This window comes from Phaenicophaeus curvirostris, chromosome 19 (genome assembly GCF_032191515.1).
Source record: "Phaenicophaeus curvirostris isolate KB17595 chromosome 19, BPBGC_Pcur_1.0, whole genome shotgun sequence".
NCBI lineage: Eukaryota > Metazoa > Chordata > Aves > Cuculiformes > Cuculidae > Phaenicophaeus > Phaenicophaeus curvirostris.
In genome coordinates, this window is record NC_091410.1 from 7,940,748 (window position 1) to 7,964,900 (window position 24,153).

At 56.5% G+C, this 24,153-nt stretch overlaps 2 protein-coding genes across 4 annotated transcripts; both read left to right on the top strand.

Moving 5' to 3' along the window:
- The first annotated feature begins 631 nt into the window (after nucleotides 1-631).
- On the top strand, nucleotides 632-8,836 carry ARHGDIA (Rho GDP dissociation inhibitor alpha). Of its 2 annotated transcripts, none has more exons than XM_069872404.1 (6): nucleotides 632-736; nucleotides 5,492-5,701; nucleotides 6,060-6,143; nucleotides 6,568-6,644; nucleotides 6,813-6,876; nucleotides 7,290-8,836. In XM_069872404.1, exons 2-6 carry the CDS (start codon nucleotides 5,512-5,514, stop codon nucleotides 7,487-7,489), a joined length of 615 nt encoding a protein of 204 aa, XP_069728505.1. In that variant the 5' UTR covers nucleotides 632-736; nucleotides 5,492-5,511; the 3' UTR covers nucleotides 7,490-8,836. The 2 variants fall into 2 exon arrangements, with proteins under 2 accessions (XP_069728505.1, XP_069728506.1); XM_069872405.1 differs by lacking the exon at nucleotides 632-736 and adding an exon at nucleotides 2,377-2,460.
- A 3,780-nt stretch (nucleotides 8,837-12,616) lies between these two features.
- On the top strand, nucleotides 12,617-22,945 carry P4HB (prolyl 4-hydroxylase subunit beta). 2 transcript variants are annotated; one of them, XM_069872276.1, is made up of 11 exons: nucleotides 12,617-12,806; nucleotides 13,625-13,831; nucleotides 14,552-14,685; nucleotides 14,894-15,031; nucleotides 17,608-17,712; nucleotides 17,977-18,102; nucleotides 18,526-18,726; nucleotides 19,384-19,504; nucleotides 20,282-20,463; nucleotides 20,898-20,984; nucleotides 21,909-22,945. In XM_069872276.1, the coding sequence occupies exons 1-11, from the start codon at nucleotides 12,653-12,655 to the stop codon at nucleotides 21,996-21,998; spliced, it is 1,545 nt and encodes a 514-aa protein (XP_069728377.1). In that variant the 5' UTR covers nucleotides 12,617-12,652; the 3' UTR covers nucleotides 21,999-22,945. The 2 variants fall into 2 exon arrangements, with proteins under 2 accessions (XP_069728377.1, XP_069728378.1); XM_069872277.1 differs by having other exon boundaries at nucleotides 22,435-22,945.
- The last annotated feature ends 1,208 nt before the right edge of the window (nucleotides 22,946-24,153 follow it).

Below are 24,153 nucleotides of genomic sequence, written 5' to 3' on the forward strand. Positions count from 1 at the left end.
TACGTCCCCCTCCTTCCTGTCTCCCCCCGCTCCTGTCCCCATGTACTTCGTGTCCCCGACCTCCCAGGTGCATGTCCCCCTGCCCCCGGGGCTGCTCCTGCCTCTGGCCACGCCCCCTCCCTTAGGCCACGCCCCCACCCATTCATTCCGCGGCTCCCGCGCCAGCCAGCGGGCCAATCAGCGCGCGGCCCCGCTGAGGCCCCGCCCCCCGCGGCACCTGCTACCTGGACACGCCCCCTCACCGCCCAGCCCCTACCGACCCCCCGGGGCCCAATCAGCGCGCTGCGCCCCGCAGGCCCCGCCCCCGGCCCGCGCGCCCCGCCCATCGCCCGGCCCGCCATCTCGCGCGTGCCCCGGGGCCAATCAGAGCGCCGCCCCCGCTCTGGCCACGCCCCTTCTGAAATCAGGCCACGCCCCCTTCGCGCTCCCGCGCTGTTTCTCTGACCACGCCTCCTATGGCCACGCCCCCCTGCCTCCTGAGCCAATCAACTTGCCGCTCCCCTCAGACCACGCCCACACTCCCAGAAGACCACGCCCCTTTCTCCATACCGCCCCGCCCCCCCGGTCCGTGCCGCCATCTCGCGCCAACCCCCCTTCGGACCAATCAGGCGCGCGGGCGGAAGTGACGTCAAGGGCGCGGCCTGGACTAACGGGAAGTGCCGGGCGTGTCCCGGAAGTGCGGGGGCGTGCGGGCGGATCCCGGCGGTGTCGGCGCGGTGCGGAGCGAGCGGGGCCGGTAGGGCGGGGCGGGGACCAGGACCGGGACCGGGCTGTGGGTGGGTGGGTGGGTGGGCGGTGTGCCGGGCCTCAGCTCCGCCCCGCTGGGACCCGGCCGCCCCGCGCCCCGGGCGGCGGGCAGCGCCGAGAGGCCTCGGAGGGGCGGAGGCGCCGCTGTCGCCGCGGGGCGGGGCTCCCGGTGCCGTGGCTGGGCTGGGGCCGGGCTCCCGGGGCACCCCCGCGGGTCCGGCCGGGCACGGGTAACGGAGAGCGGGGCCGGGGCGGCGCTTTCCGCTGCCTCCAGCCCATTCCCCATCACTAGGTTCCGCTTACGGGATGAGGAACTACTCGGTAGCCTCCTCCTGGGCCGGTTTCGTGCTGTGAGGAGGGGGTGGAGCGGCTGGGCGGGAGGTGCCGGTTCTCCGGCCGCTGGCGAGGCCGCCGATCGAGGCCGTTGTCACCGTGAGGATTCCTGTTCTGCTCCAGAGCGTTTGGCCGCTCCGCTTCTCCACGCGTTCTTCCAGGAGCGGGGCCTGTGTCCCGTAATCCCCGAGTTCCCCTTGGAGCGGGGCGATGCGCAGGGCAGGGTGGCGCTCCCGGTGGTGCCCGTGGCCGCGGTGCCGGGTGAACGGCGGCTGCAGCCCCTGCACCCCCTGTGCTTGGATCCCGGCCGTGCGGTGGCGGAGCTTTTGGAGCTGCTGAGGCCGTGAGCGTTTAAGGCTCCTGCTCGCCCCGTGGGGCTTCTGTGAGCAGCCTGGGCCGTGTCATGAGGCTGAACATCAGGAAAAAATATTTCATGGAAAGGGTCATTGGGCACTGGCAGAGGCTGCCCAGGGAGGGGGTTGAGTCACCTTCCCTGGAGGGGTTTAAGGGCCGGGTGGACGAGGTGCTGAGGGACATGGTTTGGTGTTTGATAGGAATGGTTGGACTCGATGATCCGGTGGGTCTCTTCCAACCTGGTGATTCTATGAGCGAAAACTAAACTCAATTAGTGCCTCTCCAAGGTTTGGAGCTGCTGGCTGGCAGCGCGCGTTCCCGAGGTCCCTCACCCCCATGTCGGAGCCAGTGGTGGCGATCAGGTGAGACCGGAGCTCTCTGGGATGTGGCTGATGCAGCAGCGCCACCTGAACAGCCCCACACCTCCCAGTTCCCAGGAGTGTCAGAGGGCAGCGCTCAGCCTTGGGAGATGTCAGGGAGTTGCCAGTTCGTGCTGTGCTGCCTCTGCCCAGGAACCATCCCAACTCGGTGTAGCCGTGCGCGTGGAGCAGTGGCGCAGCCGGAGCCGGTTTAGGCCATTATTGCTCCCGTCCTCACGGCACAGGAGCATTCGTAGCTGCACAGTGAACCGGATTAGCAGCCTGATCTGGCTGCAAAATAACCCCGCGGAGACGGATTTGACCGGATCAAATTCCATCTGAGTTCGTCCTGTGGCGGCACGAGCTTTCCCTTGCGCCACAGGGGAAGAAGGAAGGGTGGGGATGCCTGGAATTGGCGCAGCTGCTTGCACACGGCTGCGTGCTGGCGTAGTGACTGTCTGACACCAGTTTGCTCCTCCGAGGAGGCTCTGGCTGACTCCAGCCTCACTGGTGCCTGAGATCCCGACCCCGGCGTGCACAGAAATTGCTGTTGCTACCATCTGCCTGAGCACAGAGCGGGTTGTGTTCCCGGCGGTGTTTCTGGCTGGTGGAAGGGGGGGCTCTCCCCGCGCCGCTGCTGGCTCCTTGGTCCCACACGGAAAATACTGTGAGAATCCAGGGGAAACTGCTGACTTGAGAAAGTGGGGAGGGCAGCCGAGTGCGGATTCCTGGGTGGAGAGCCACTCAGCCTCCTGCTGTCTTCTGCAGGATCTTGTGCTCTCCAGGGATCAATAAGAGCCCAGGGTTGTTTCCCTTCTGCTGCGGTTGAGGAGTCCACCTTTGGGCTGGGAATCTCCTTCCCTGCGGCCACGCTGGAGTTCACAGGATTGGGTGTAGAGGTGTGGGAAAGCGACTGAAAAGCTGGCGATTGGGGTTTTGGCTGTTTTCTTTGGTGTATTTCTGTGTCCTCTGGGGCAGGATTGTTGCTTAATGGAAGGGGTCGCCCTCATGGAGTTGGTGAGAACAGTGCTGGAGGTGCCCTGTTACACCGGGAGGTCAGTGTGTGGTGGCTCCAGACCTGGGTGAGACCAAACAGATGCGTTCCCTAACTGAGAAGAAGGGGATGCTTGCAGCTGGAGCCCAGCCACCCGCAGTCAGTCCTGCTGAGCGCCAGGGCACGGATCCTTCAGAGCTGGCCCTGCTGCTTTAACTGCGCTGCGGTTGGTGCTGCTCTGCTCACCTCCCGGGGCTGAGCCTTCTCTGTGAGTGTAGTGCTAAGCCTACAGTTGCTCTGTCAGCCCCTCTGTAACAGGTTTTTTCTTTACTCGGGCTGGAAACCGGAGGACTGTGTGTAGTGGTGGGTGCTGACACTGCGGGAGGAGACCTGGTGCATGTGGATACCCTGTTAGATCATCTGCTTGTTGCGTTCCCGCTTTCAGCGAGGGCTCAGTCGCAAAGTCTGTGAGTTGACAGAGCCAGGGACTGGGACTTCAGTCCGTTAGAGCTCTCGCTGAGCACCCGTCATTGCCATTTCCTGAAAGCTGCTGGTGTTTAGGAGGAAGGCCAGGGAGTTCTTCAGCATCCGGAGAAGGAACGGCCCGTAGTGCCTGGAAGGTGAACGCCAGCAGGGAGGCGAGTGAAGGGCTGCGGTGAAGATGGACCCCGAGAGAGAATTTGCTCAGTGATTTCAGGAGCCTTTGATGCTGGGGGCTTCTTTGGGCAGGAGCAGAAAGGAAGCAGCTGGGTTTGACACGGAGATGCCAGAGTGGAATCTTATCGGTTCTTCACATACAACACAGGATTAAATGGCCTCTGGAATGCCAACTCCCACACTATTCCGTGCCGGGATGTTGGAGAATGCCATGCAGGAGGGCTGGCTGTTTGTGTAAAGCACAAGGGTCACGGGTGCAGTGTTGAGAGTTCCTGGTGGAGCTGCTTGTGCCACACAAAGAGCCACCTCATCCTCCTCCTGGTGACAATCTGCAGCTGAGGTTCTGCACCCCAAGGCATCAGCTGCACCCACGGCAAGGCTCCCACCCCAGGACACGCGAGGGCTGTGCCAGCCCCCCTGGGGAAGCACTGCCGGCCTGCGACAAGTCCAGTCTCAGGTTGGCGATTGGGAAGGAGCAGGTCCCTGACGGAGCCTGCCTGCTGCTGCGCCTCAGCGCCAGCTCCTGGGAGCCCTCCCCTTGCCTCTTCTCTCCACTGCGTTCCTGCTCTTAACTCTGCTAGAGCCCTCTCTTAGAATCATAGAATCACCAGGTTGAAAAAGACCCACCGGGTCATCAAGTCAAACCATCTCTTCTGGCAGAGACTGCAAAACAACACTTTTGGGGTCTGGTCTGTCTCCTTTGCGCTGTCCCCCAACAATGCATCCGTAACATTTATAGCTAGAAGTATTAGTGGTGCCGGTGCATCAGCTCTGAGGCTGATGGAATGGGACAAGGTTCCTTCGGAGAAGCCGTGGGCGTGGATGGGGGACAGCGACGCCAGGGCTGAGCGCGCGGTCTGTTCTTGGTTCATCTGTTACAAACCTCGTGGTTCTGGGTTTCTTTGGAAACCAGACGCCAGCGGCCGCAGCTCTGCAGGCTGTTGGAGCCACGTGTGCTAGCGCAGGGCTCCCAGCGGGATGGTGAACAGGAGGCGGGGATGCCAGGTAGGGACAGCAGTACCGGGTCCATCAGTCGAGCATTGTGAAGGGCTTTGCTTGTACAAAACACCTTTCAGGAGCTGTAACCGAAGGCATTCCTTGAGTTGTTAGAGAGCCCAAGCCAGTATTTGCTGTAGAATGACCCTGGGAACATCTGGAACCGCTGGAGATGCAATTGCTTTTACTGAGGTTTTTACTGGGTGTTGGTGTTTCTTTTCTTCAGCGTTCCCAGCCAAACCCCACACTTGTGTTTCATCTGTTATCTGTTCCCCTGGCCATGCATGGCACAGGCCTTCAGAAAGGGCCAGGCGTGAGCTCAGCTGAGCCAGGTGCCTCATTCCATGCTGCGAGGCCCCCACACCCGGCACAGAGCCGATTATCCACTGAGTTGCAGACTGTGAGCACCAGGTCACCGGGGAGGCTCTTGGTGTTGGTTCCCAGCTGAAACTGTGTGTGGCTGGGAGCAGAACCGGATGGAGTTTGTCCTGGGTCAGGTTTGAGTGAAAGCCTCATCCTGTTAATCTTAGAATCACAGAATCACCAGGTTGGAGAAGACCCACTGGATCATCGAGTCCAACCATTCCCATCAATCACTAACCCATGTCCCTCAGCACCTCATCCACCCGTCCCTTAAACCCCTCCAGGGAAGGTGACTCGACCCCCTCCCTGGGCAGCCTGTTCCAGTGCCCAATGACCCTTTCCATGAAAAATTTTTTCCTAATGTCCAGCCTAAAATCTTGCAGAGGAGAGCATTTCTTCTGCAGCCTGGGGTATTTTCCTACTCCAGGTTGCAAGTAAAGCACTGGGACTGAATTTTTCCTGCTTTTTTGCGTGGGTCTCCATGGGCTGATTGCAAGACCTGGTCTCCTGGAGGGGTCTGTGGGATGCAGGTCCCTGGCAGGGCCGTTTCCCTATGTGGCAGAGGCCTGCGGAGCCGCAATGGAGCAGCTGTGGGGTAGCCTGGTCCGTACTGATGGGCTGCGGTGCTGGGAAGGAGCCGCGCCAGCCAATCTGGTGGTTGCAGTTGTGCTTCTTCTCCCCACTTCAGTATAACTTGCGTTTGTGAGGATGGCGGAGCAGGAGCCGACACCTGAGCAGCTGGCCCAGATCGCAGCTGAAAACGAGGAGGACGAACACTCTGTCAACTACAAGCCACCTGCCCAGAAAAGTATCCAGGAGATCCAGGAGCTGGACAAGGATGATGAGAGCCTGCGCAAGTACAAGGAGGCACTGCTGGGTTCTGTCACGGTGACTGCAGGTGAGCCCAAGGATGCAGCTGTGCCTCGCTCGAGCCAGCGCTCTGGTGTCACCACCAGCCTCATCCCTGCTCCTGCCCGGGGCTGTTCTCCTCCCAGCACTTCGGGCTTCAGCAGGAGCACAGTGGGAGCATAAAGGTGCCTGTCTGCACTCCCCTGTGCCGATCCCTGGCCCTTGGAGTGAGACTTGGGACAAGTGTTAGAGGGGGATGCTCGAGGGGTGGCTGTGGGCTGGGCCTGGGCCCTCAGGGAGCAGGTTGTTCCCACTGGTTTCCCTGCTCTTTCAGGAAATGCCCTGGGAGAAGGAGGAGCTTTGTGTGTCCGTGCTGGGTGTTAACAGCCTTCTCGCTTGCCTTCCAGATCCCAATGCTCCAAACGTGGTGGTGACCAAACTGACTTTGGTCTGCGCGACTGCTCCAGGCCCTCTGGAGCTGGACCTGACAGGTGAGCCAGGAGAGAATTCCAGCGATTCTCTTGGTGTGGAGCCTGGCAGGAGTGCTGCTGGCATGCCAAGAAATGCCAAGGATCCTTAGGGTCACTTCCAACCCAAACTATTCTATGATGATCCGAGGGCTGGAGCACCTCCCATGTGAGAACAGGCTGAGAGAGTTGAGCTTCTTCATCCTGGAGAAGAGAAGGCTCTGAGGAGATCTTATAGCAACCTTCCAGTACCTGAAAAGGGCTACGAGAAAGCTGGAGAGGGAGCGTTCAGAAAGGCTTGGAGTGATAGGACGAGGGGCAATGGGGATAAACTGGAGAGGGGCAGATTTAGGCTGCGGCAGCTGCTGTCCTACTCCCCTCCTGCGACTTCAGTTTGCCCCGAGCACAACGCAGAGGGACTCTGAGCAGCCCCCTCCCTTCTCTGCAGGTGACCTGGAGAGCTACAAGAAGCAGGCTTTTGTGCTGAAGGAAGGTGTGGAATACCGGATAAAAATCTCCTTTAGGGTAAGAATTCAGATGGGAAAACTGAAGGATACGGGGAATGCCGGAGAGCTGCGATTCCAGCAGTGGGAGCACCAGAGGGCTGTGGTGGGGGAGTCTTCTCCTGCTGTGGGTGGGGTGGGCAGCACCCATTGGAGGTGGCTTCTGCAGATACTGCTTGTCTCCTGGCAGGTTAACCGGGAGATCGTGTCAGGGTTGAAGTACCTCCAGCACACATTCCGGAAAGGCGTGAAAAGTAAGTGCTGCTCTGTAGCTCGGGCTGTGTGAGGGTTTTCTGCTCCTTCTGCCATGGTGCTGGGGCTCGCCCGCTGCTGCCCCAGCGGGAGGAGGAGGTTTTCCGTCTTGGCTGTGCTGCTGGGAATGCTGCAGGGGGCAGCCTGCGGCCCTGGCACCCCTGGGCTCCGTGCCTTGTCCCTGCTGGTGCACACAGAGAACAGATCACTGTCGGCAGCAGTGCTAGTGTGGGGATCGCTCCCTGCTGCAGGAGCCATTCCTGGAGCAAACAGGTTATTATTGGGGTGATGATCATGTTCTCCCAGCTCCTCTCTGGGCTGTTGTAGCAGTAACAGACCCTTTGCTCGCCTCGCCCATGCCCCAGAGGCCAGGGAGGCTCTGGAGCAGCCTCCACACACCTCTCTTTCCTTCCAGTTGACAAGACCGAGTACATGGTTGGGAGCTACGGCCCCCGCGCGGAGGAATACGAATTCCTGACCCCCATGGAAGAAGCCCCTAAGGGGATGCTGGCCCGGGGCAGCTACAACGTCAAATCCAAGTTCACAGACGACGATAAGACGGATCACCTGTCCTGGGAGTGGAATCTGACCATCAAGAAGGATTGGAAGGACTAGCCCTTCCTGCAGCCAAACCCCAGAGAGCGTGAATCAGACAGTGGCTCCCATAGAAACCCCCCCGTACCAAAGTGCTGACATCGGAACCCCCGGCCCTTCCACCCTCCTTTAATTTGGCCAGAGCGCTCCGGTTGGTAGCGTCCCCCCTCCCCAGAGAATCGCCACGTGCATTGCCCAGGCCCCGCTGTCTGCATCCGAGCTCCAGCTGCCCGGGGCCGGTGGGAGCGTTTGCTCCCTCGCCAGGCCCTTTGCGCTTCTCCCCTTCTGTTATCCGGGCAGGTGCCGGAGGGGAGGGATCCTGTGCAGGATCGTGTGCGCAGCTCAGGGTAGATCCTGCCTCCATGTAGCTGAGGAACTTCGATGCCAGGCAGCTGTCGAATCCCTTTGTTGGCTGAAATCATGTCCCCTGTCAGTGTCCTGGGAACACTGGTGGCTTCATTTGTGGATGTTCCCTGTAACCATGATGCCTTAATGTGTAACATGGATCCTCTAGGGAGGGGGCCCTGCCCCTGTTACACTTTTTAAACGCTCCTGTCCCTCGTTCCCTGGCACGGCATTCTTCTTGGTCACATCCCTCATGGGTTATTAGGAAAGAATCACAACGTCCCGCTTTGCTGCTGCTCCGTCCTTTCCCCTGAGCCGGGACATCTCCAGGGGGGAGGGTGCTGAACGCCCTGCGCGATGCCTGGCTGCCCTCCTTGTTCCTGGGGTGTTGGCCTGGCAGCACCCCGGGCCCTCGGCGCAGAGCTCCGAGGTCTCCAGCAGCCTCAGTGCCTCCGAGGTGGGGAGGAGCTGCCAGTGTTGCCATCACCTTGAAATTCTCGTTGCAGCCCAGGTAGCTGCAAAGCACTGAAATTCCCGGCCAGCGCCTGCGCTCCCGGTTATTCCGGGCTGAGGACGGGCGTGCCTGTTGCTGCAGCCGCTCTCCTGATGCGATCAACAAAGAGCTTGCGATGGACGACTATTCCAAAGCGGTTAATGCCTTATGTATCTGTTCTGCCTTTAAAATCCGTGCCTGGCCTGTCAGTATTTATTGCCTTGACACGGCTCCTGCTGTACCAGCAGCAGAGCCTGCGGCACGCCAACCCCGGGCAAGGAAGCTGGCACATTCCAGCTCCACAGCCCTCTTCTCCGGCTCCTACCACGATGAGGTCGCATTAGAACTGGGACCAAGTACCTGTGGCTTTCTCGTAGCTGCGTCTGCCTCTGCCTCACCCCTGCCCTGCCCCGGGGAGGTTCTGTTGATTTGCTTTGGTGGGAATGCACTGTCGGTCCTGGGCCCGGGGTCACGGTTGGAATCATCGTCTGCTTCTCCTTTTGATCGTAAAATAAAATCTTGGAACTGACTGTCTGCTCTCCGTTCCGGCTCTGTGCGGGGTCCTTGGTGGGAAGGGGAAAACCCCCTGTTCTATAGGGATTTCTGCAGGCACAGGGGGGTGGGAGCAGCCCTGAGCCCCTGGGCTGGCAGAGATGTGAAACAGGGATTGGGAACAGCCCCTGCCAGGGAGAAAAAGGGACGGGGCCTCAGCGCAGCGTTTGCTGTCAGGATGTGACCCTGCTGCTCACTCCTGTGGGTCCCCAGGGGGGTGTCTGGGCTGTTCTGCTCTTATCCTGCCCCTGCTTGGACCCACAGCTGGGAGCAGAGAGAGGCATCTCCACGCAGATGCGAGCGTGCTGGGGGGGTGATGGGTGGCAGAGCAGAGCCACGGAGAGGCGAGGGGTGCCAGGAGCCTGCGGATGTGTACGGAATGCCTGGTATGTTTGTGCAAGGATAAGGGAATGCAGCCAGGAAAAGCTCTTTAACCTGTGGTGCTGGAGGAGCTGTCGAGAAGCCATCCTGGCCTTGCTGTGGGTCAGGAACGCTCACAGCAGTCACAGAGCTCTGAAGGCAGGAGGAAACAGCACTGCCCCTTCCCTCCTGGTTGCAGGAAAGCTGCCACATGGCCTAGTGCTGCAGCTAAAGGAGACAACACAACTTGGGAGACCACGAGGATGCCCCAGGGCTGAGCTGCAGCAGCCTCAGCCGGGTGGGAGCCAGCCCCACAAAGCCACCGCTGTGCCCCACCACGAGCTGTCCCTGCTGTGGCTGCAGCGTGGGGCCCACAGGGCAGCGCCGGGAGGGAGCTGGGCAGGTGCTGCCTCCACCCTGGCTGTTCGAGCGGGCCCAGAAGTGCTGATAATGCGGACAAAGGCCTCCTTGTGTGGGCCAGAACGGCTGCTCCACGGGCAGTGCCAGCCGACAGCTGGGCTGACGCAACCGCCGCTCTCGGTGAGGGTTGCCCAACTCCAGCCGTTGGCGCTGCCGTTGGAGCGTTCCCACCGTGGGGAAGCCCAGGGAGGGGCATTCAGCCCTGCGGCAACGCTGGGAGCCAGGGCTGTGGTGGCGATTCCCTGCTGGTGTGCGCTATGGAGCGTGGGCCCTGCCACAGGCGGCCAAGGCTGGCTCCAAGCCCACGGACACCGCGGCACAAGAAGCCCTGGGACGTGTGGAACTGGCCACCAGCTGGGCTGGTTCTCACCGCTTGTGGTTCCCAAGGAAAACCCTCAGCCCTTGCAGAGCTGCTCCTGGGCCAGAGCTGCCCCACGGGGCCCAGGCTGGTCCCCTGGGTGCGAGCAGCAGAACCACAGACAGAGCCGCTTCCCTGCGGCTGCTGACCGGGAGAAGGTGTGAATTCATGTCCTGCAGCACTGAAAGCTGGAAGTGGTGCTGGGAGCTGGACATCGGGGCAGGCGCTGCCCTGCCCATGAGAGCTCCTTTGGCAGATCACAGAATCACAGAATCACCAGGTTGGAAGAGACCCACCGTATCATCGAGTCCAACCATTCCCATCAAACACTAAACCATGACCCTCAGCGCTTCGTCCACCCATCCCTTAAACACCTCCAGGGAAGGTGACTCAACCCCCTCCCTGGGCAGCCTGTTCCACTGCCCAATGATCCTTTCCATGAAAATATTTTTCCTGATGTCCAGCCTAAACCTCCCCTGGCGGAGCTTGAGGCCATTCCACCGTGCAGGGACGCTTACAGGGATTTGAAGGAGGAAACTGCTGCCTCCCCTCAGCCGTTGGCCACGCCAACCTCTGCCCTGTGTCTAGCAAGGGACTTTCAGAAGAAACTGCTGGATTTGTGATGGGCTGGAGGATTGGCATCAGCTCCACACCTGGCCAAAGCTTCTAGCCAGAGAAGAGCCCCTCACAGCACTCAGGAAGGTGCCCGGGCACATCACTCTGAATGCTGCCAGCCTGTGGCACCAGAGAAGAGAGCAGCCGCTCTGCTTGCAAACTCCTCCATGTAGCTGGAGCCTGAAAAGAGTCTTTCCCTGCTCCAGCCCTTCTCAGCAGGCAGCTGGTGTCTCCTGGCACTGGTGATAGAAGTAGTTACTATTACAAAAAGTGGGATATTTTTATTTAAGCTAAAGCAGAATTAAGTTTCATCTCAAAGATTGTGTTCTTTGAAAGTTAGACACAGTGACCCTCTGAGAGCATGTTTTCCTTAAAATGTTTTTTTTCCAGACACCGTTCGTTCTTTAAAAATCACATCTTGTGTGAAGTATAATATGTGCTGAACAGATGTCTCTTCTGTAATCACCTCTGTTTGGAGTTTTCTCCCTATCTCAAAGGCAAGGTCAGATAGAGCTGGAGCCAGCTCCAAATTACCAAGTTTTGACTGTTCTGAAGTTTCATACTACTAACCTCAGAAAGTAAAAGAATACACGTAAGATTTCTGGGGAAATTTATACACGTGCATGTAAGAGGGAAATACTTTCTGCCTCCAGTTCTTGTCACTGCACACAACTGATGGAGATCACTCCCTGTTGCCCTGCCCTGATAAAAAAAGATGCTCGCTTTCTGAAACTCCAAAGCGAGTCTTAAGAGAAAGTTTTATTTTCTGGCATTTTCAGTATCGCTAGCAGCGCACACACAGCAGAGGGACACCTGCTGCTCCCTGCTCAGGGATCTCCTTCCTCTGCTGTGCTCTGTAAACAGCCAGGCCCTGATGAATGCTCCGTGTGCCGCACCGGGAGATGCTGCAGCAAGGCCGGGAGCAGCTGGCAACAGGATCCTCCCCACTATGGTCCCCAGGCTCCTTCCCCGCGGGTCTCCCAGTGGAACTGGTGCAGGCCCCACGCTCTGCACCTTCGCCACCATCTCCCACCAGGCCTGGGGGACGCAGGAACTCGGGTCCCTAACTTCTTCTCCCAGGTGACAGGGCACAGGATGAGAGGGAATGGCCTCAAGCTCCACCACGGGAGGGTCAGACTGAACATTAGGAAAAACTTTTTCACGGAAAGGGTCACTGGGCCCTGGCAGAGGCTGCCCTCACAAGGAGCAGCTGAGAGCGCTGGGGGTGTTTAGCCTGGAGAAGAGGGGATGAGGGGAGACCTCATTGCTCTCTACAACTACCTGAAAGGAGGTTGTGGAGAGAAGTGAGCTGGGCTCTTCTCCCAAGGGACAGGGGACAGGACGAGAGGGAATGGCCTCAAGCTCCACCAGGGGAGGTTCAGGCTGGACATCAGGAAAAAGTGTTATGGAAAGGGTCATTGTGCACTGGAACAGGCTGCCCAGGGAGGGGGTTGAGTCACCTTCCCTGGAGGGGTTTAAGGGACGGGTGGACGAGGTGCTGAGGGACATGGTTTAGTGATTGATGGGAATGGTTGCACACGATGATCCAGTGAGTCTCTTCCAACCTGCTGATTCTATGATTCTATGGTCCCACCGGAAGTTCCCTCCCCACTTCCGGCCGTGCCCGAGGGAGGCGGCCGCGGCCCAGTCAGAAAGCACCACGCGCGCCTGGCCGCGCGCATGCGCAGAGCCCGCCCGCGGGGCCCGCCCTAGTGCCACGTTCGAGGCCCGGCGGCGGCGCGGGGCGGGGGCGCCGGCCAATGGCGAGGGGCGCAGCGAGGGAGCGGACCAATGGGAGCGCGGGGAGGGGAGCGGGCGAGGCCGACAACCAGTCAGCGTCAGGAGGCGGGGCGAGAGCCCCAACGCCGGCCAATGGGAGCGGGGCGGCGCGGCGGGCGGCGCGCTCAGCCAATGGGAGGCGGCAGCGCGGGGAGGCGCGGCCAATGGGGAGCGGCGGCGGCCGGGGGCGGGTTTATAAGTGGAGGCGGCGCCGCGGCCGCGCGCCCGTCCCGTCCGGTCCCGTCCCGCCGCCATCAGCGCCATGGCGGGGCTCCGCGTCCCCGTGCTGCTCTGCCTCCTCCTGCCGTTCCTCGCCACCGCTGACGAGCTGGAGGAGGAGGACGGCGTCCTGGTGCTGCGGGCCGCCTCCTTCGAGCAGGCGCTGGCGGCGCACCGATACCTGCTCGTCGAGTTCTGTGAGCGCGGCGGGGGCGGCCTGGGCCCGGGGAGCGGGGGGAGGAGGGAGCCCCGCGGGGGCTGGGGAAACCGGGACGTGGGTTTTGTGTGAAGCCGAAGGGGAAACGGGAGGAGGAGGCCTTGAGGGGCCGCCGTGAGGGGGGACGAGGGGGCCCTGTGGTCCCCGGAGCAGGAGGAGGGGCCTGTGGGGCCGCTGTGGCACCGGGGGACGGGGGGAAGGGGCCCTGCGGGGCCGTGCCTGAGGGCTGGAGGGAAAGGGGGACCCTGTAGGGCTGCTGTGGCCCCGGGGGACGAGAAGATGAGGCCTTATAGAGCCCCCGTGGGAGGGAAAAGAGGGATGGGGGGCTGTGTGGGCTCCCGTGGGAGGGAAAGGGGGGTCCTGCGTGGCTCCCCGTGGCCGCTGGAGCAAGAGGAGTTGGCTCTATGGGGCAGCCGTGGCCCCAGAGTGGGAGGAGGGATCCCTGTGGGGCCGTACCCGGGAGCAGCAAGGAAAAGGGGGGTCCTGTGGGGCTGCCGTGGCCCTAGAAAACCGGAGGAGAGGATCCTGTGGGGACGTGCCTGGGAGCAGGGTGGCAGGGCTCTACGAGGCTGCTAGGGAGCGGAGTAGGGGAATGCATTGTGGAGTCGTTGTGGGCCCTGGGAATGCAGTGTGGTGGGGGCTCTGGGGCTGCCGTGGCCCTGGGGAGCGGGAGGAGGGGGCTGTGCAGGGCTGTGTCTGGCAGTAGAAGGGGAAAGGGGAGCTGTGAGGGGCCACCACGGCCCTGGCAGTGGGAGAAGGGGGCTCTGTGGGAGTGGGGGCTGATGCCTTCTCCCACAGACGCCCCGTGGTGTGGGCACTGCAAAGCGCTGGCGCCTGAATATGTGAAGGCAGCGGCGAAGCTGAAGGAGGAAGGCTCAGAGATCCGGCTGGCCAAGGTGGACGCCACAGAGGAATCGGAGCTGGCGCAGCAGTTTGGGGTGCGTGGCTACCCCACCATCAAATTCTTCAGGAACGGTGACAAGGCCACTCCCAAGGAATATACAGGTGAGTGGAGCAGCAACGTGGCGACAGGCCCTTGCCCTGCTCCTGCAGGACAGCCTGGACAAGGTCCACGGCCACAGTGACGCTGAACACGCGTGCTCCAGGCTGGCGCTGAGGCTTGAGTCTGCCTTCCAGGCTTCCTCACCTGAAGCCAGGGAGATCCCTAACATGAGCTAAAGCAGAGAGAATTGTTTTTGCCTAGGAAAGCAAAGCAATCCAGGCGTGACCTGGCACTCGGCATGACTCAACTTGAGCTGTGCAGAGCTAAAAAATGCCTGGGCAGTTGGGTAAAGGGGTGAATGGGAGGTGTAAGGCAGAGGGGAGGAGGACCAGGGCAAGCAGAAATCAGCTATGCCAAGCCCTGTCATGCTGGCTGCTGAGAGTGGCATCCATGGAGTTGGTTTAGAGAGGAAAAGCTGGTGTATTAGCACACAAAACGTTAATGCCGTGGACAAGGGCTGTGTTGCTGGTCAAAGTTTAAAATCCTGCTTGGCGTAGAAGCAAGAGATGAGCTGATTCCGGGGAGCCCCTTGTACTTTGACGTAATAATTATGGATTAGCTTAATTACACTAGGAGTGAAAGGGAGAGAGTTGCGTAAATGGTATCTTGATTCTTCCTGACCTCTGGGGTAGCTGCTGAGCTGCCTGTCTCAAAGCTGGGGGGCTTGTTCTAAAACTTAGCTGGGGGAAATGCAAATGGTTGTTCTTATCATTCTGGTGCAGCTGGCAGAGAGGCAGATGACATTGTCAATTGGCTGAAGAAGCGCACTGGTCCAGCTGCAGCCACCTTGGAAGATGCTGCTGCAGCAGAGTCTTTGGTGGACTCCAATGAAGTGGCTGTGATTGGATTCTTTAAGGTAGGGTTTGTGCTTCCATTTCGGAAGCTGTTGCATGTGTCTGGGGTCTTGCCTCCTGCCCTAGGACACCTGGCAGCCAGGGAAGGTTCTCTGCATTGTGAAACGCTTGCGTCCTGCTGTACTTGATCTTCTGGTTCTCTGGCTGCCAAGCCCTAGGATGTTTGTGCTTTGCTGTGCCCCATGTGAGATGCCTTTCTTTATTCTCCAGGATTTGACATCGGAAGCTGCCAAGGAGTTCTTGTCGGCCGCAGAAGCTGTGGATGACATTCCTTTTGGGATTTCCTCCAGTGCTGATGTCTTCTCCAAATACCAGCTTAGCCAGGATGGTGTGGTCCTCTTCAAGAAGGTATTGGTTGGTGCAGAGCACAAGCACCATGCTCAAGTCTCTTGCCTTTCCTCACCTCTTCTTGAATTAGTCAGATTCAAACGAGGACAGCTGAGGATGAAGCAGCAGAAGGTGTTCCTGTGCTGTCTGTCTGCTCCCAGGCCTCAGAGCTCAGTGGGGAGCGGAGAGAAGCCTTCATCCCTTTTGCAGGGTGGCAGAGCCCTGGGTCTCTTTGCAGGGCAGAGCTGCAGTGCAGGGACCTGCAGTTGGCAGTCTCATCAGTCTCCTGGCCCAGTGCTGCCCTCCCCAAACTACTGGGCTCTGGGGCTGAGCTGTTGCTTCACTCACTTCCCTGTTTCTCAGATATCTGGTGCAGGGAAGTAACGGTCTGTGCAACCTAATGTATCTGTGGCTGTAATGAGTGAGGCCTCTGTGTCCCTCCCTGAGCTTCCAAAGGCTCAGGCAGAGTGGTAGCCAAACTCTTGATACTTGTTGTCTTACTCATTGTTTAATTGTGGCTTAATGATGCTGCTTTAAACACCCTCAGTGTTGGCTGCTGTAGTCAGCCCGTGGTTGCATCCCAGAGTTCTTCTCTCGCACGGCTGTGCGCTCTGCAGCAGAGCAATCCCAACAAAGTTCCTAAGGGGATTTGCAGTTCCAGCTGACTGGGCTGGAGCAGTTTGGTTATGTGCAGAGGGATGCCGGCTATGTGTGGGATCAGAAATAAACTTACTGATGCCACTTACTATTAAAATCTGAGTTGCTGAGATGAAATTCCTGGTCTGGGAGGACCAGCAGAGATCTCTGGACGTGGTGGTGCTGCAGGCATGAGTGCTGTGTGGCAGGACAGAGCTGCCTGGGTTTCAGGCTGATGAAATCTGTGATCCAGGCACAGTCATGGTTATGACCATTTTGACCTGAGGTGGGGGAAGAAGCTGAATGAGTTCTTATTTCGTTCATATGCTGGGATTTTGCAACTAGAGAAGCTGGGGTTGGTGAAATGAGCAGTGTTTTGTGCTTGACTGACTCACCCCCTGTGTCTTGCCCTTCTTGCATGCATAGCTTTGTGATCTTTATGCTCTATTTGTGGCTGACGCTAGGCTGAAAGAGCTGCAGAGGTGTCTTAACTCGTGTTTGTGTCAGTTGGCAAACACCGAAGTCCAAGAAGAAATGCTCGTCTACAACTGGCTGTGTGTGGGGACTCCCAGCACCGGGCACTGAGCAGGGCAGCACGTGAGGCTGCATTGAGGGGCCTGGGTCACTGCTGGGGTTGTTAGGCCAGGCTCTTGGTTAGTCACCTGTGTGTTTTCTCATGTTTAGCTCTGTAGAATGGACTTGTGTTGCCTGGATATGTGCTACCCTCTAAAGTCCGAGTCCGGTGAACTTCATTATTGTTTCCTCTGCTCTGGAGGAACTGGGGCAATGGCAGGAGCAGTGTAAGCATTGAGGGAGTTTTCAGACTGTTCTTAATAAGTGTGGTCAGCTTGGGCACCTCTGGAGTTGAAAGCAATTCCTGGTGGTGTCTTGGGTGTGTTGGAGGAGCCCTGGAGGGCCGGGTGCTGTGAAAGGAGGGTGAGGCCCTTCAGCCTGCGAGTGTTGCCTTTTGCTCCTGCTTTGGTGCGATGCTGTGGCAGTGCCACAAGAGCTCTCATATGTCCACCCCAAGCCAAGGAGAAAATGAGCACCTGTGGCAATGAAATATCAGGGCATAAGAGCCAGATGGTTTATTTTACGAAGAGTTATGGTTTGGGACTTTAACTGGGTGACTGCCATCAGCTGGGTCTCTGGAGGGGTTTGGCTCATCATTTTTATCTGACTCTTTGTGTGAGCAGTCTGGACTCTTGTACAACCACTCTGAAGGTTAAGGTGTGATGTCCAATACCCTCTGAAGTATTTACAAAGTTGATTTCCAGTGTGAAGTGCTTTGCTCAGCTTCCCAGCTGGAACTGGTGTGCTTCCTCTAGCAGAGGTTATCTGAGTCCACTCTGCTTTTACCAGTAACACGAGTGTCGCCCTGCTGTGGGACTGTGCTGTTATTCTGCACTTCCCCTCTTTAACTTCCATGGTCCCCTGTTCCCTTTGCAGGCTGTCAGAGAGGGTTCAAAGAATCCTGGTCAGGGATACAGGCGATGACCTAGCACGGGAAGAGATCTGTCGCCTCTTGTGCTGTGTGCATGTTAAATGTGTGCTGTTGTTTCTGACAGCAGAGTCAGAGCTGTGCGAGTTCTTGTTTCCTTACAGCTTTGCTCTCCCAGCGCTGTCTGGATGAGGTGTGTGTGTGCCTGCTCCGTGTCTCGTTCCTGCAGAGCTGCCCCTGCTCAGGGGCTTCTTGCCACACTGCTTCGGGCCCTCAGAATCCTTCGTGACCTCTTTCACAAATGGTTTCTTGCTGCCCACCTTTTGCTGTTGGGATTGGTTTAAGGATTTGCTGGGAACATGAACACCTTGATCCAGGTTTTCCAGGAGCATGTGGAGATCTTGTTGAGAGACAGTCTGTTCTGATCATTGGGACAGTGACTGGTGTGGACGAGTTATTTCTTGAAAGAGGCTGTATGGGGTAGGGACCTGTTCTAATGCAGGAATATCTGCTTTTGCAGTTTGATGAAGGCCGCAACAACTTTGAAGGGGACCTCAAAAAGGATAATTTACTGAACTTCATCAAGTCCAATGCTCTGCCTCTAGTGATAGAGTTCACTGAACAGGTAAGTCTTCAGGTGCTTGGCGAGACCTCTTCCCACAGCTGCTGTGGGAGCGTAACAGCTGAAATTGCAGGGGGTGTGGTTGTGTTGTCTTGGAGCTGACACTGGTTTGGAGTTGCGTATGGAGGAGTGCGAAGAACACAAGGGGAAGGAGTCATAAGTTTGCTGTTCAAAAGCTGTAGTGTTGGAGGCTCCAGCCAGCACCGAGCTGGTCTCGACTCTAACTTACCGCTCTGCCAAAAGTAATGTTTATTTTCTGCTCCTCAGACTGCTCCCAAAATCTTTGGAGGAGAGATAAAGACTCATATTCTGCTGTTCCTACCAAAAAGTGTGTCTGACTATCAAGAGAAACTGGACAACTTCAAGAGTGCAGCTGGAGACTTCAAAGGGAAGGTGAGATGGATTTCTCAGATCATGCATTAAGTGACCGCCTCCTGCAGGGAGGTGTAGCTCTGTGTTGCCTTAATGACTGTGGAGGAAGGCTTAAAGCTAGTGCTTGCTCTCTGCCTGTCTCTAGATAAAAGGCAACTGAGTCACTTATGGGCGTGCACGCTGTTGTAGGAATAGTAGTTAACTCCTGACTTTCCTTCTTGTGGATGTAAACCTGACTCTGCCTTAATCCATGTGAGTGCCAGGCTCTGGTGTTCAAATTCCATGTGAACTGTTGTAGCTCTGGTGCTTGTGCTGTGATCAGGTGCCCTCTGGAAGGGCTTGGAGCAGGAAGAGGGGCTGGTTCAGCTGCTCTCCACATCTGTGAGGTGTTGAAAGCTGAGGCACTCGCCTTTACAATGCTGCCTTTGGTTTTTTCCTCCAAAGATCCTGTTCATCTTCATAGACAGCGACCACAGCGACAACCAGCGGATCCTGGAGTTCTTTGGCCTAAAGAAAGAAGAGTGTCCAGCGGTTCGTCTGATCACGCTGGAGGAAGAAATGACCAAATACAAACCTGAATCGGATGACCTCACAGCAAACAAGATCAAAGAGTTCTGTAATAAGTTCCTGGAGGGCAAGATCAAGGTAATGCAGATAAATGCTGCTAGTGGTGAACCTGCTGGCATAAAAAAATGCTTCCTGTGAGGAGCTGTGTCAAGTATTATGCAAGTCGTTTGGAGATAATCCTTCCAACTGACGTACGGAATATCTAGTGGGCTTTGTGCTGAGAGATTAAAGGTAAAACCACTGGGGCGTGCAGACTGTAGGGAGCAAGCTGTGTGCTGGCACCCAAGTGTGGCTGAAGCCTGCTCTTCCTGCTCTGTGCTATTTATCCAGTTGCTCTTCCTCTCAGCGACCTGTGGAAGGTGTTAACTTTGTGTGGCACAGCTTAAAGAGATTTCAGCTCTCATCTGGTGGAGGTAGCTGTGTGCAATGTGCTCCAGTAGTGCCTGTTCAGTCAAGCCTGCTCCTGCAGGAATGCTGCTGTCAGCAAGAGTAACACCTTCCTACAGGGCTTACCTGTGGTTCTCTCTGCACAAGAAGCACCTGTGAGTGATTCCCAGTTGGTCAGGGTGGGAAGGACATTTCCTGTGAGCAGAAAAGGAAGCAAGTGACTCATCTGATTGCTCACAGCCTATGGTTGAGGCACTGAGAAGGGGTGGTTAAATTTGGGTTTCTGGGATGTGTAATTGCACGTACATTCCAAGCAGCCACATCTCTGGATTTCACCTCTTATTCCAGCCCCACTTGATGAGTCAAGATCTTCCTGATGACTGGGACAAGCATCCTGTCAAAGTTCTGGTTGGGAAGAACTTTGAAGAAGTTGCTTTTGATGAGAATAAGAATGTCTTTGTAGAGTTCTGTAAGTACCTTTCAACAGCCGATTCCTGGTAGCTGGCATTAAAGGAGCACCAAAATACTGCATGAGCTGGATGAGGGAGAAAGTGTCTCTTGGAATTAGGCAGCCAGTAGGTCTGAGGGAGGTGATTGTGCCCCTATAATCTGTTCTTGTGATTCCTCACCTGGAGTACTGTGTTCAGTTCTGGAGTTCTCAGTGCAAGACATGGATCTGTTTGAGTCCAGAGGAGGCGATGAAGATAATCTGAGGGCAGGAGCACTTCCCGTTTGAGGACAGGCTGAGAGAGCTGGGATTGTTCAGCCTGGAGAAGAGGAGGTGGTTGGGATACCTTAGAGCAGCTTCCAGCGCTGAAAGGGGATCCAGGAAAGCTGGGGAGGGGCTCTTGATCAGGGAGTGCAGGGATGGGATGAGAGGGAACAGTTTTAAGCTGAAAGAGGGGAGATTGAGATGGGATTTTGGGAAGAAATGTTTTGCTGTGAGGGTGGGGAGGCCCTGGCCCAGGTTGCTCAGAGAAGTGGTGGATGTCCCATCCCTGCAAGTGTTCAAGGCCAGGTTGGATGGGGCTTGGAGCAACCTGATGCAGTTGGAGGTGTCCCTGCCCACGGCAGGAGATTGGAACTGGGTGGGATTTAAGGTCCTTTCTAAGCCAAACCATTCCATGAATTGAAGCAACAAAGAGTGCTTTGGCTGAAAAGATGTGCATGAACTGTGTCTGGGGCTGAGGAGGAGTGGTGCTGCTGTGTTGGGCTGTGATTTGAGCTGTGTATTTGCAATTCACAGATGCCCCCTGGTGTGGTCACTGTAAGCAGCTGGCTCCGATCTGGGACAAGCTGGGAGAGACCTACAGGGACCATGAGAACATTATCATTGCCAAGATGGATTCAACAGCTAATGAAGTTGAGGCAGTGAAAATCCACAGCTTCCCCACGCTCAAGTTCTTCCCTGCGGGCTCCAACAAAAATGTAAGGAGCCGCTGCCCATCACACAGTGAAGGAGCACTAGAAATGCTTAGCTGCCTGCTTGAGTTCTGTTTTGAACAAGGCCTTTGGGAGCGGCCTCCGTTCTGTAGGGATGGAACACAGTCTATAGGACATCAGAGACCCTTTGAGGGGGGCGGGGGCTGGGCTGTAGGAAAGAGTTTGAGGGTGGGAAGTGGGAATGGGGAAAGGAGGGAGTGTAGCAGAGGAGAGTGCTCATCTGCAGGCTGTTCTTTCCTCGCAGTGATCTCTGAAGTCTAGTGGCTGAGCTGTTTTCCTTCGTCTCATATGGGTGAAGGTGAATTTTTAAATTCCCTTTTGCTTGGCATGTTGACTCTTGCTCAGAAAGAATTCTCCTCTCCAGGGGTGTGGTTCCATAGGTGCCCATAACCACTATCTCCATGTTTTTTTCTATGCAGGTGATTGACTACAACGGGGAGAGAACGCTAGAAGGCTTCAAAAAGTTCTTGGAGAGTGGAGGTCAGGATGGGGCAGCAGCAGATGATGTGAGTAATGCTAATACAATACTCTGGGCCTTCAGAATATGGAGCATCGGGTGGGTCTGGTGCTGTGCCTGAACCCTCAGTGTCCAAAATGAGATCCTGGGAGGCTTTGTGGCAGGAAGGGATATTGTTGGTGAAAAGTGTCCACATCATAAAATGTGGCCTGCTCAGGTGCAACCTGGCTGCTGTCGGCCTGTAGCAGACCCATTTTATTGAGAACCCTTCAGTTAGTTGGGTGTGAAGTTGTCTTGAGGGGCTCTTTATCAAGGAGTGCAGGGGTAGGATGAAGGGGGAATGGTTTTAAGTTGAAAGAGGGAAGATTGAGTTGAGATCTTAGGAAGAAATGTTTTCCTGTGAGGGTGGGAAGGCCGTGGCCTAGGTTGCCCAAAGCAGTGGTGGCTGCCCCATTCCTGGAGGTGTTCAAGGCCAGGTTGGATGGGGCTTGGAGACCCGGATCCAGTGAGAGGTGTCCCTGCTCATGGCTGGATGGGGGGAACTGGGTGGGCTTTAAGGTCCCTTCTAACCCAAGCCATGATTCTATCATTAAATGTTCTTGGGAGGTGTAAAGACAAATGTAGGGAAAGTGTGGATACTGGAGCTCTTCACTTGCCTAAACCTACTCTGGTCATTGTGGAAACTGCTGGAGTACTTGGAGGGCTTGTTCTTCATTGAGAACTGCTCAGCATGTGGAACTGGAGCAGGGTGATAAACATCACGTGTGCAGTGTATCTAGATGGAAGCTCCTCAGTGGCTGGGTTGGAAGGTGTTACAGGTGCTGGTCCCAGTTTCCAGGGGTTTCTAATCCTCGACGTCCCCAATTTGGAGCAAAGTGCCTGGATGTTTTGTGTTAGAGGAGCACTGTTCTGTACCCGGCTGCGGATCTGCCTCCTGCCAGGCACTAGCAGCTGCCTTTGGAAACCCACACAGGATCTGGATGGCCTGGACGTGGATGAGGAAACGGACCTTGAGGAAGGGGATGATGACGATGAGCAGAAAATCCAAAAGGATGAATTGTAAAGAGAAGACTGGTCTACATCGCCCAAAAAAATCAGACACTAAATTAGCTGCTGCTGTTGTGCAGCCCAGTGAGTCAGAAATGCATTAAGATTTAAAGCAGAAGGTGAATGACTGGAAACCCAGGGATTGGCTTTTAAAGTAACACTTTACCCTCACTTGTCTGTACACTCGACTCTTTTCTTTCTGTTCGTTGTTGAGATGGGATCTGTCACCAGGCAGCCAGCCTGGCCAGCTGGGCTCTTTTATTGCGATGTACTTTTTTTGTACACAGCTTTTCTCTGAAGTATTCTGTTTTTCTGGGTAGAAGCAGGTTGTGAAGCGGTAGCTCAAGCTCAGTGGCCCAACATTCTGGAGCCTTGCCACTAATATTTTCCAAGAAAGCTTTTTTTTTTTTCCTTTTAAGTCTGAAGCTGTAGTTGATTTGTGCACCCAGCAGGGTCCTTAATGGTCTTGGCTGTTCTTCCCTGGCATTGGCCTGCAGCCTGTGCAGGGGAAGAGGCTGTGGGCTGGTGAAAGGTGCATATGAAGGTACTTTTCTTTGTGCTGGTCAGATGTTTCCTTCCCCCTCTGCTTTAAGACACTTGGAGATGACTATTGCCAACACCTGGAAGGGTGGAATACTGCGTGCACTGGCTCTGGTGGGCTCTGAGGGTGGAGGTGATCGCTGGGCTCATAAGCTGAGACGAGACCTGGCTGCTCTGCCATCCTCTTGACTAACTGCAAGACTGGTTTGTGATCCCTTATTTCCAATGGTTTGACCAGGCAGGTGGGTGGTGTGGACAGGCCTGATAAAAGAGATCCGACAGGTAATCACTGGGTTTGGGGATGAACTCAAACAGGGAAGTGCCGTGAAGACCTGAGCTGCGGCGGGCTGGTTCTTAGCATTCCGCTACAAATAACACGGGAACTGAATTTGTTGGCCAAATAAAGTCGAGATTTTAATACTATCCTGTCTCTGTCTTTATTGGAACATTGAATGAACCTGTTTGAACCTGACCTGAGTTTTCAGCTTTCTCAAATTTCCACCAGCTGCCACCAAACCACACTTTTTGGACATTCTCAGTTTTGCAGGTGGTTTCTGGTGCTTGAACCTGAAGGAATTCATACTGTGTACTCTATAGGGGATAAGAACATCAAGATAACAGGTCCAGATCACACCAGCTTGTGCTCCACCCTCTGTTAGCAGGGATCGGACATTGCCTTGGGTGCACTGAGCATGAGCTGCTCCGTTTGCCAGCTGGCCTGAGGTGAGTGGATGGACCTCTGCTCCTGAGCTGCTAACCAAGGAATTTGCCTGCAGGGAAGCCCGGGGCTGCCTGTGGCTCCGATAGTCAGACTCACATGATCCACTGAGCTACGCTGCTATTTCCAAACCGCTCACTTACTGCTGAAAATATTTTTGTTAGAAAATATTCTATAAATGTCACATGGGGAGGGCACAGCGAAGCTGGAGGGCAGCTCCGGAGGCTGCTGGTGCCTGTCCCTGAGCGTGGGCGCATTGGGATGGTGGAACAAAGGCCGCACAATGCTTGTCTGTGGTGCCAGCTCTGGCCTCCTGCTGCTGTTCCCCTGGGAACAGAGTCCCTGCTGAGCCCTGGCTGCTGCATGCAAACCTTCAGCACCTCTGCTGGGGCCATGCAGGCGCTTGCTGACCCAGGGGATCAGAAAATGGTGTTCGCTGCTGCCTGCAGTGGGATGGCTTGGTGGCTGGTGCTTGTGGCTATGTAAAAAAAGAGTCTCTGAAGCTGCTTCTCTACAGGGCTGTGGCCTTGTGTGTCCAAAGGCAGGCAGGGGATTGTTCTTGACGCAGCCTGGCTGCAACAGCTGTACCCTGAGAGCAGGCCCTGCTCGTGGCTGGTGTTGGATCTGGTCAGCGGTAGCTACTTTGGAGTAAGAAAGCTGCCCTAGGGTTTGGGTGGGGAGGAAGAGAGGCCTTCCAGTGAGAAGTTCTGCTAGAAGGTGCTGGTGAGCGCTTGGCTCAGACAGGTCCATATTGTGCAGCCAGTTGTGGCGTAGACAGGGTTGAGATGCACACTGACTCTTCCCTGTTCACGATCTGAGAGCTGCCTTGATCAGCTCAGAGGAGGGGGGCTCTGCTTATGCACCAGGTCTGCTCTTTGCCTACAGGAAAGCTGGGGAGGGGCTCTTGATCAGG

Coding starts and splice junctions, on each gene's coding strand:
- ARHGDIA (XM_069872404.1), top strand. CDS start 5,512: ATGGCGGAGCAGGAGCCGACACCTGAGCAGCTGGCCCAGATCGCAGCT. Junction 6,645..6,812: donor GGATAAAAATCTCCTTTAGG/GTAAGAATTCAG, acceptor GTCTCCTGGCAG/GTTAACCGGGAGATCGTGTC. Junction 6,877..7,289: donor ATTCCGGAAAGGCGTGAAAA/GTAAGTGCTGCT, acceptor CTTTCCTTCCAG/TTGACAAGACCGAGTACATG.
- P4HB (XM_069872276.1), top strand. CDS start 12,653: ATGGCGGGGCTCCGCGTCCCCGTGCTGCTCTGCCTCCTCCTGCCGTTC. Junction 15,032..17,607: donor GTGTGGTCCTCTTCAAGAAG/GTATTGGTTGGT, acceptor CTGCTTTTGCAG/TTTGATGAAGGCCGCAACAA. Junction 19,505..20,281: donor GAATGTCTTTGTAGAGTTCT/GTAAGTACCTTT, acceptor TGCAATTCACAG/ATGCCCCCTGGTGTGGTCAC.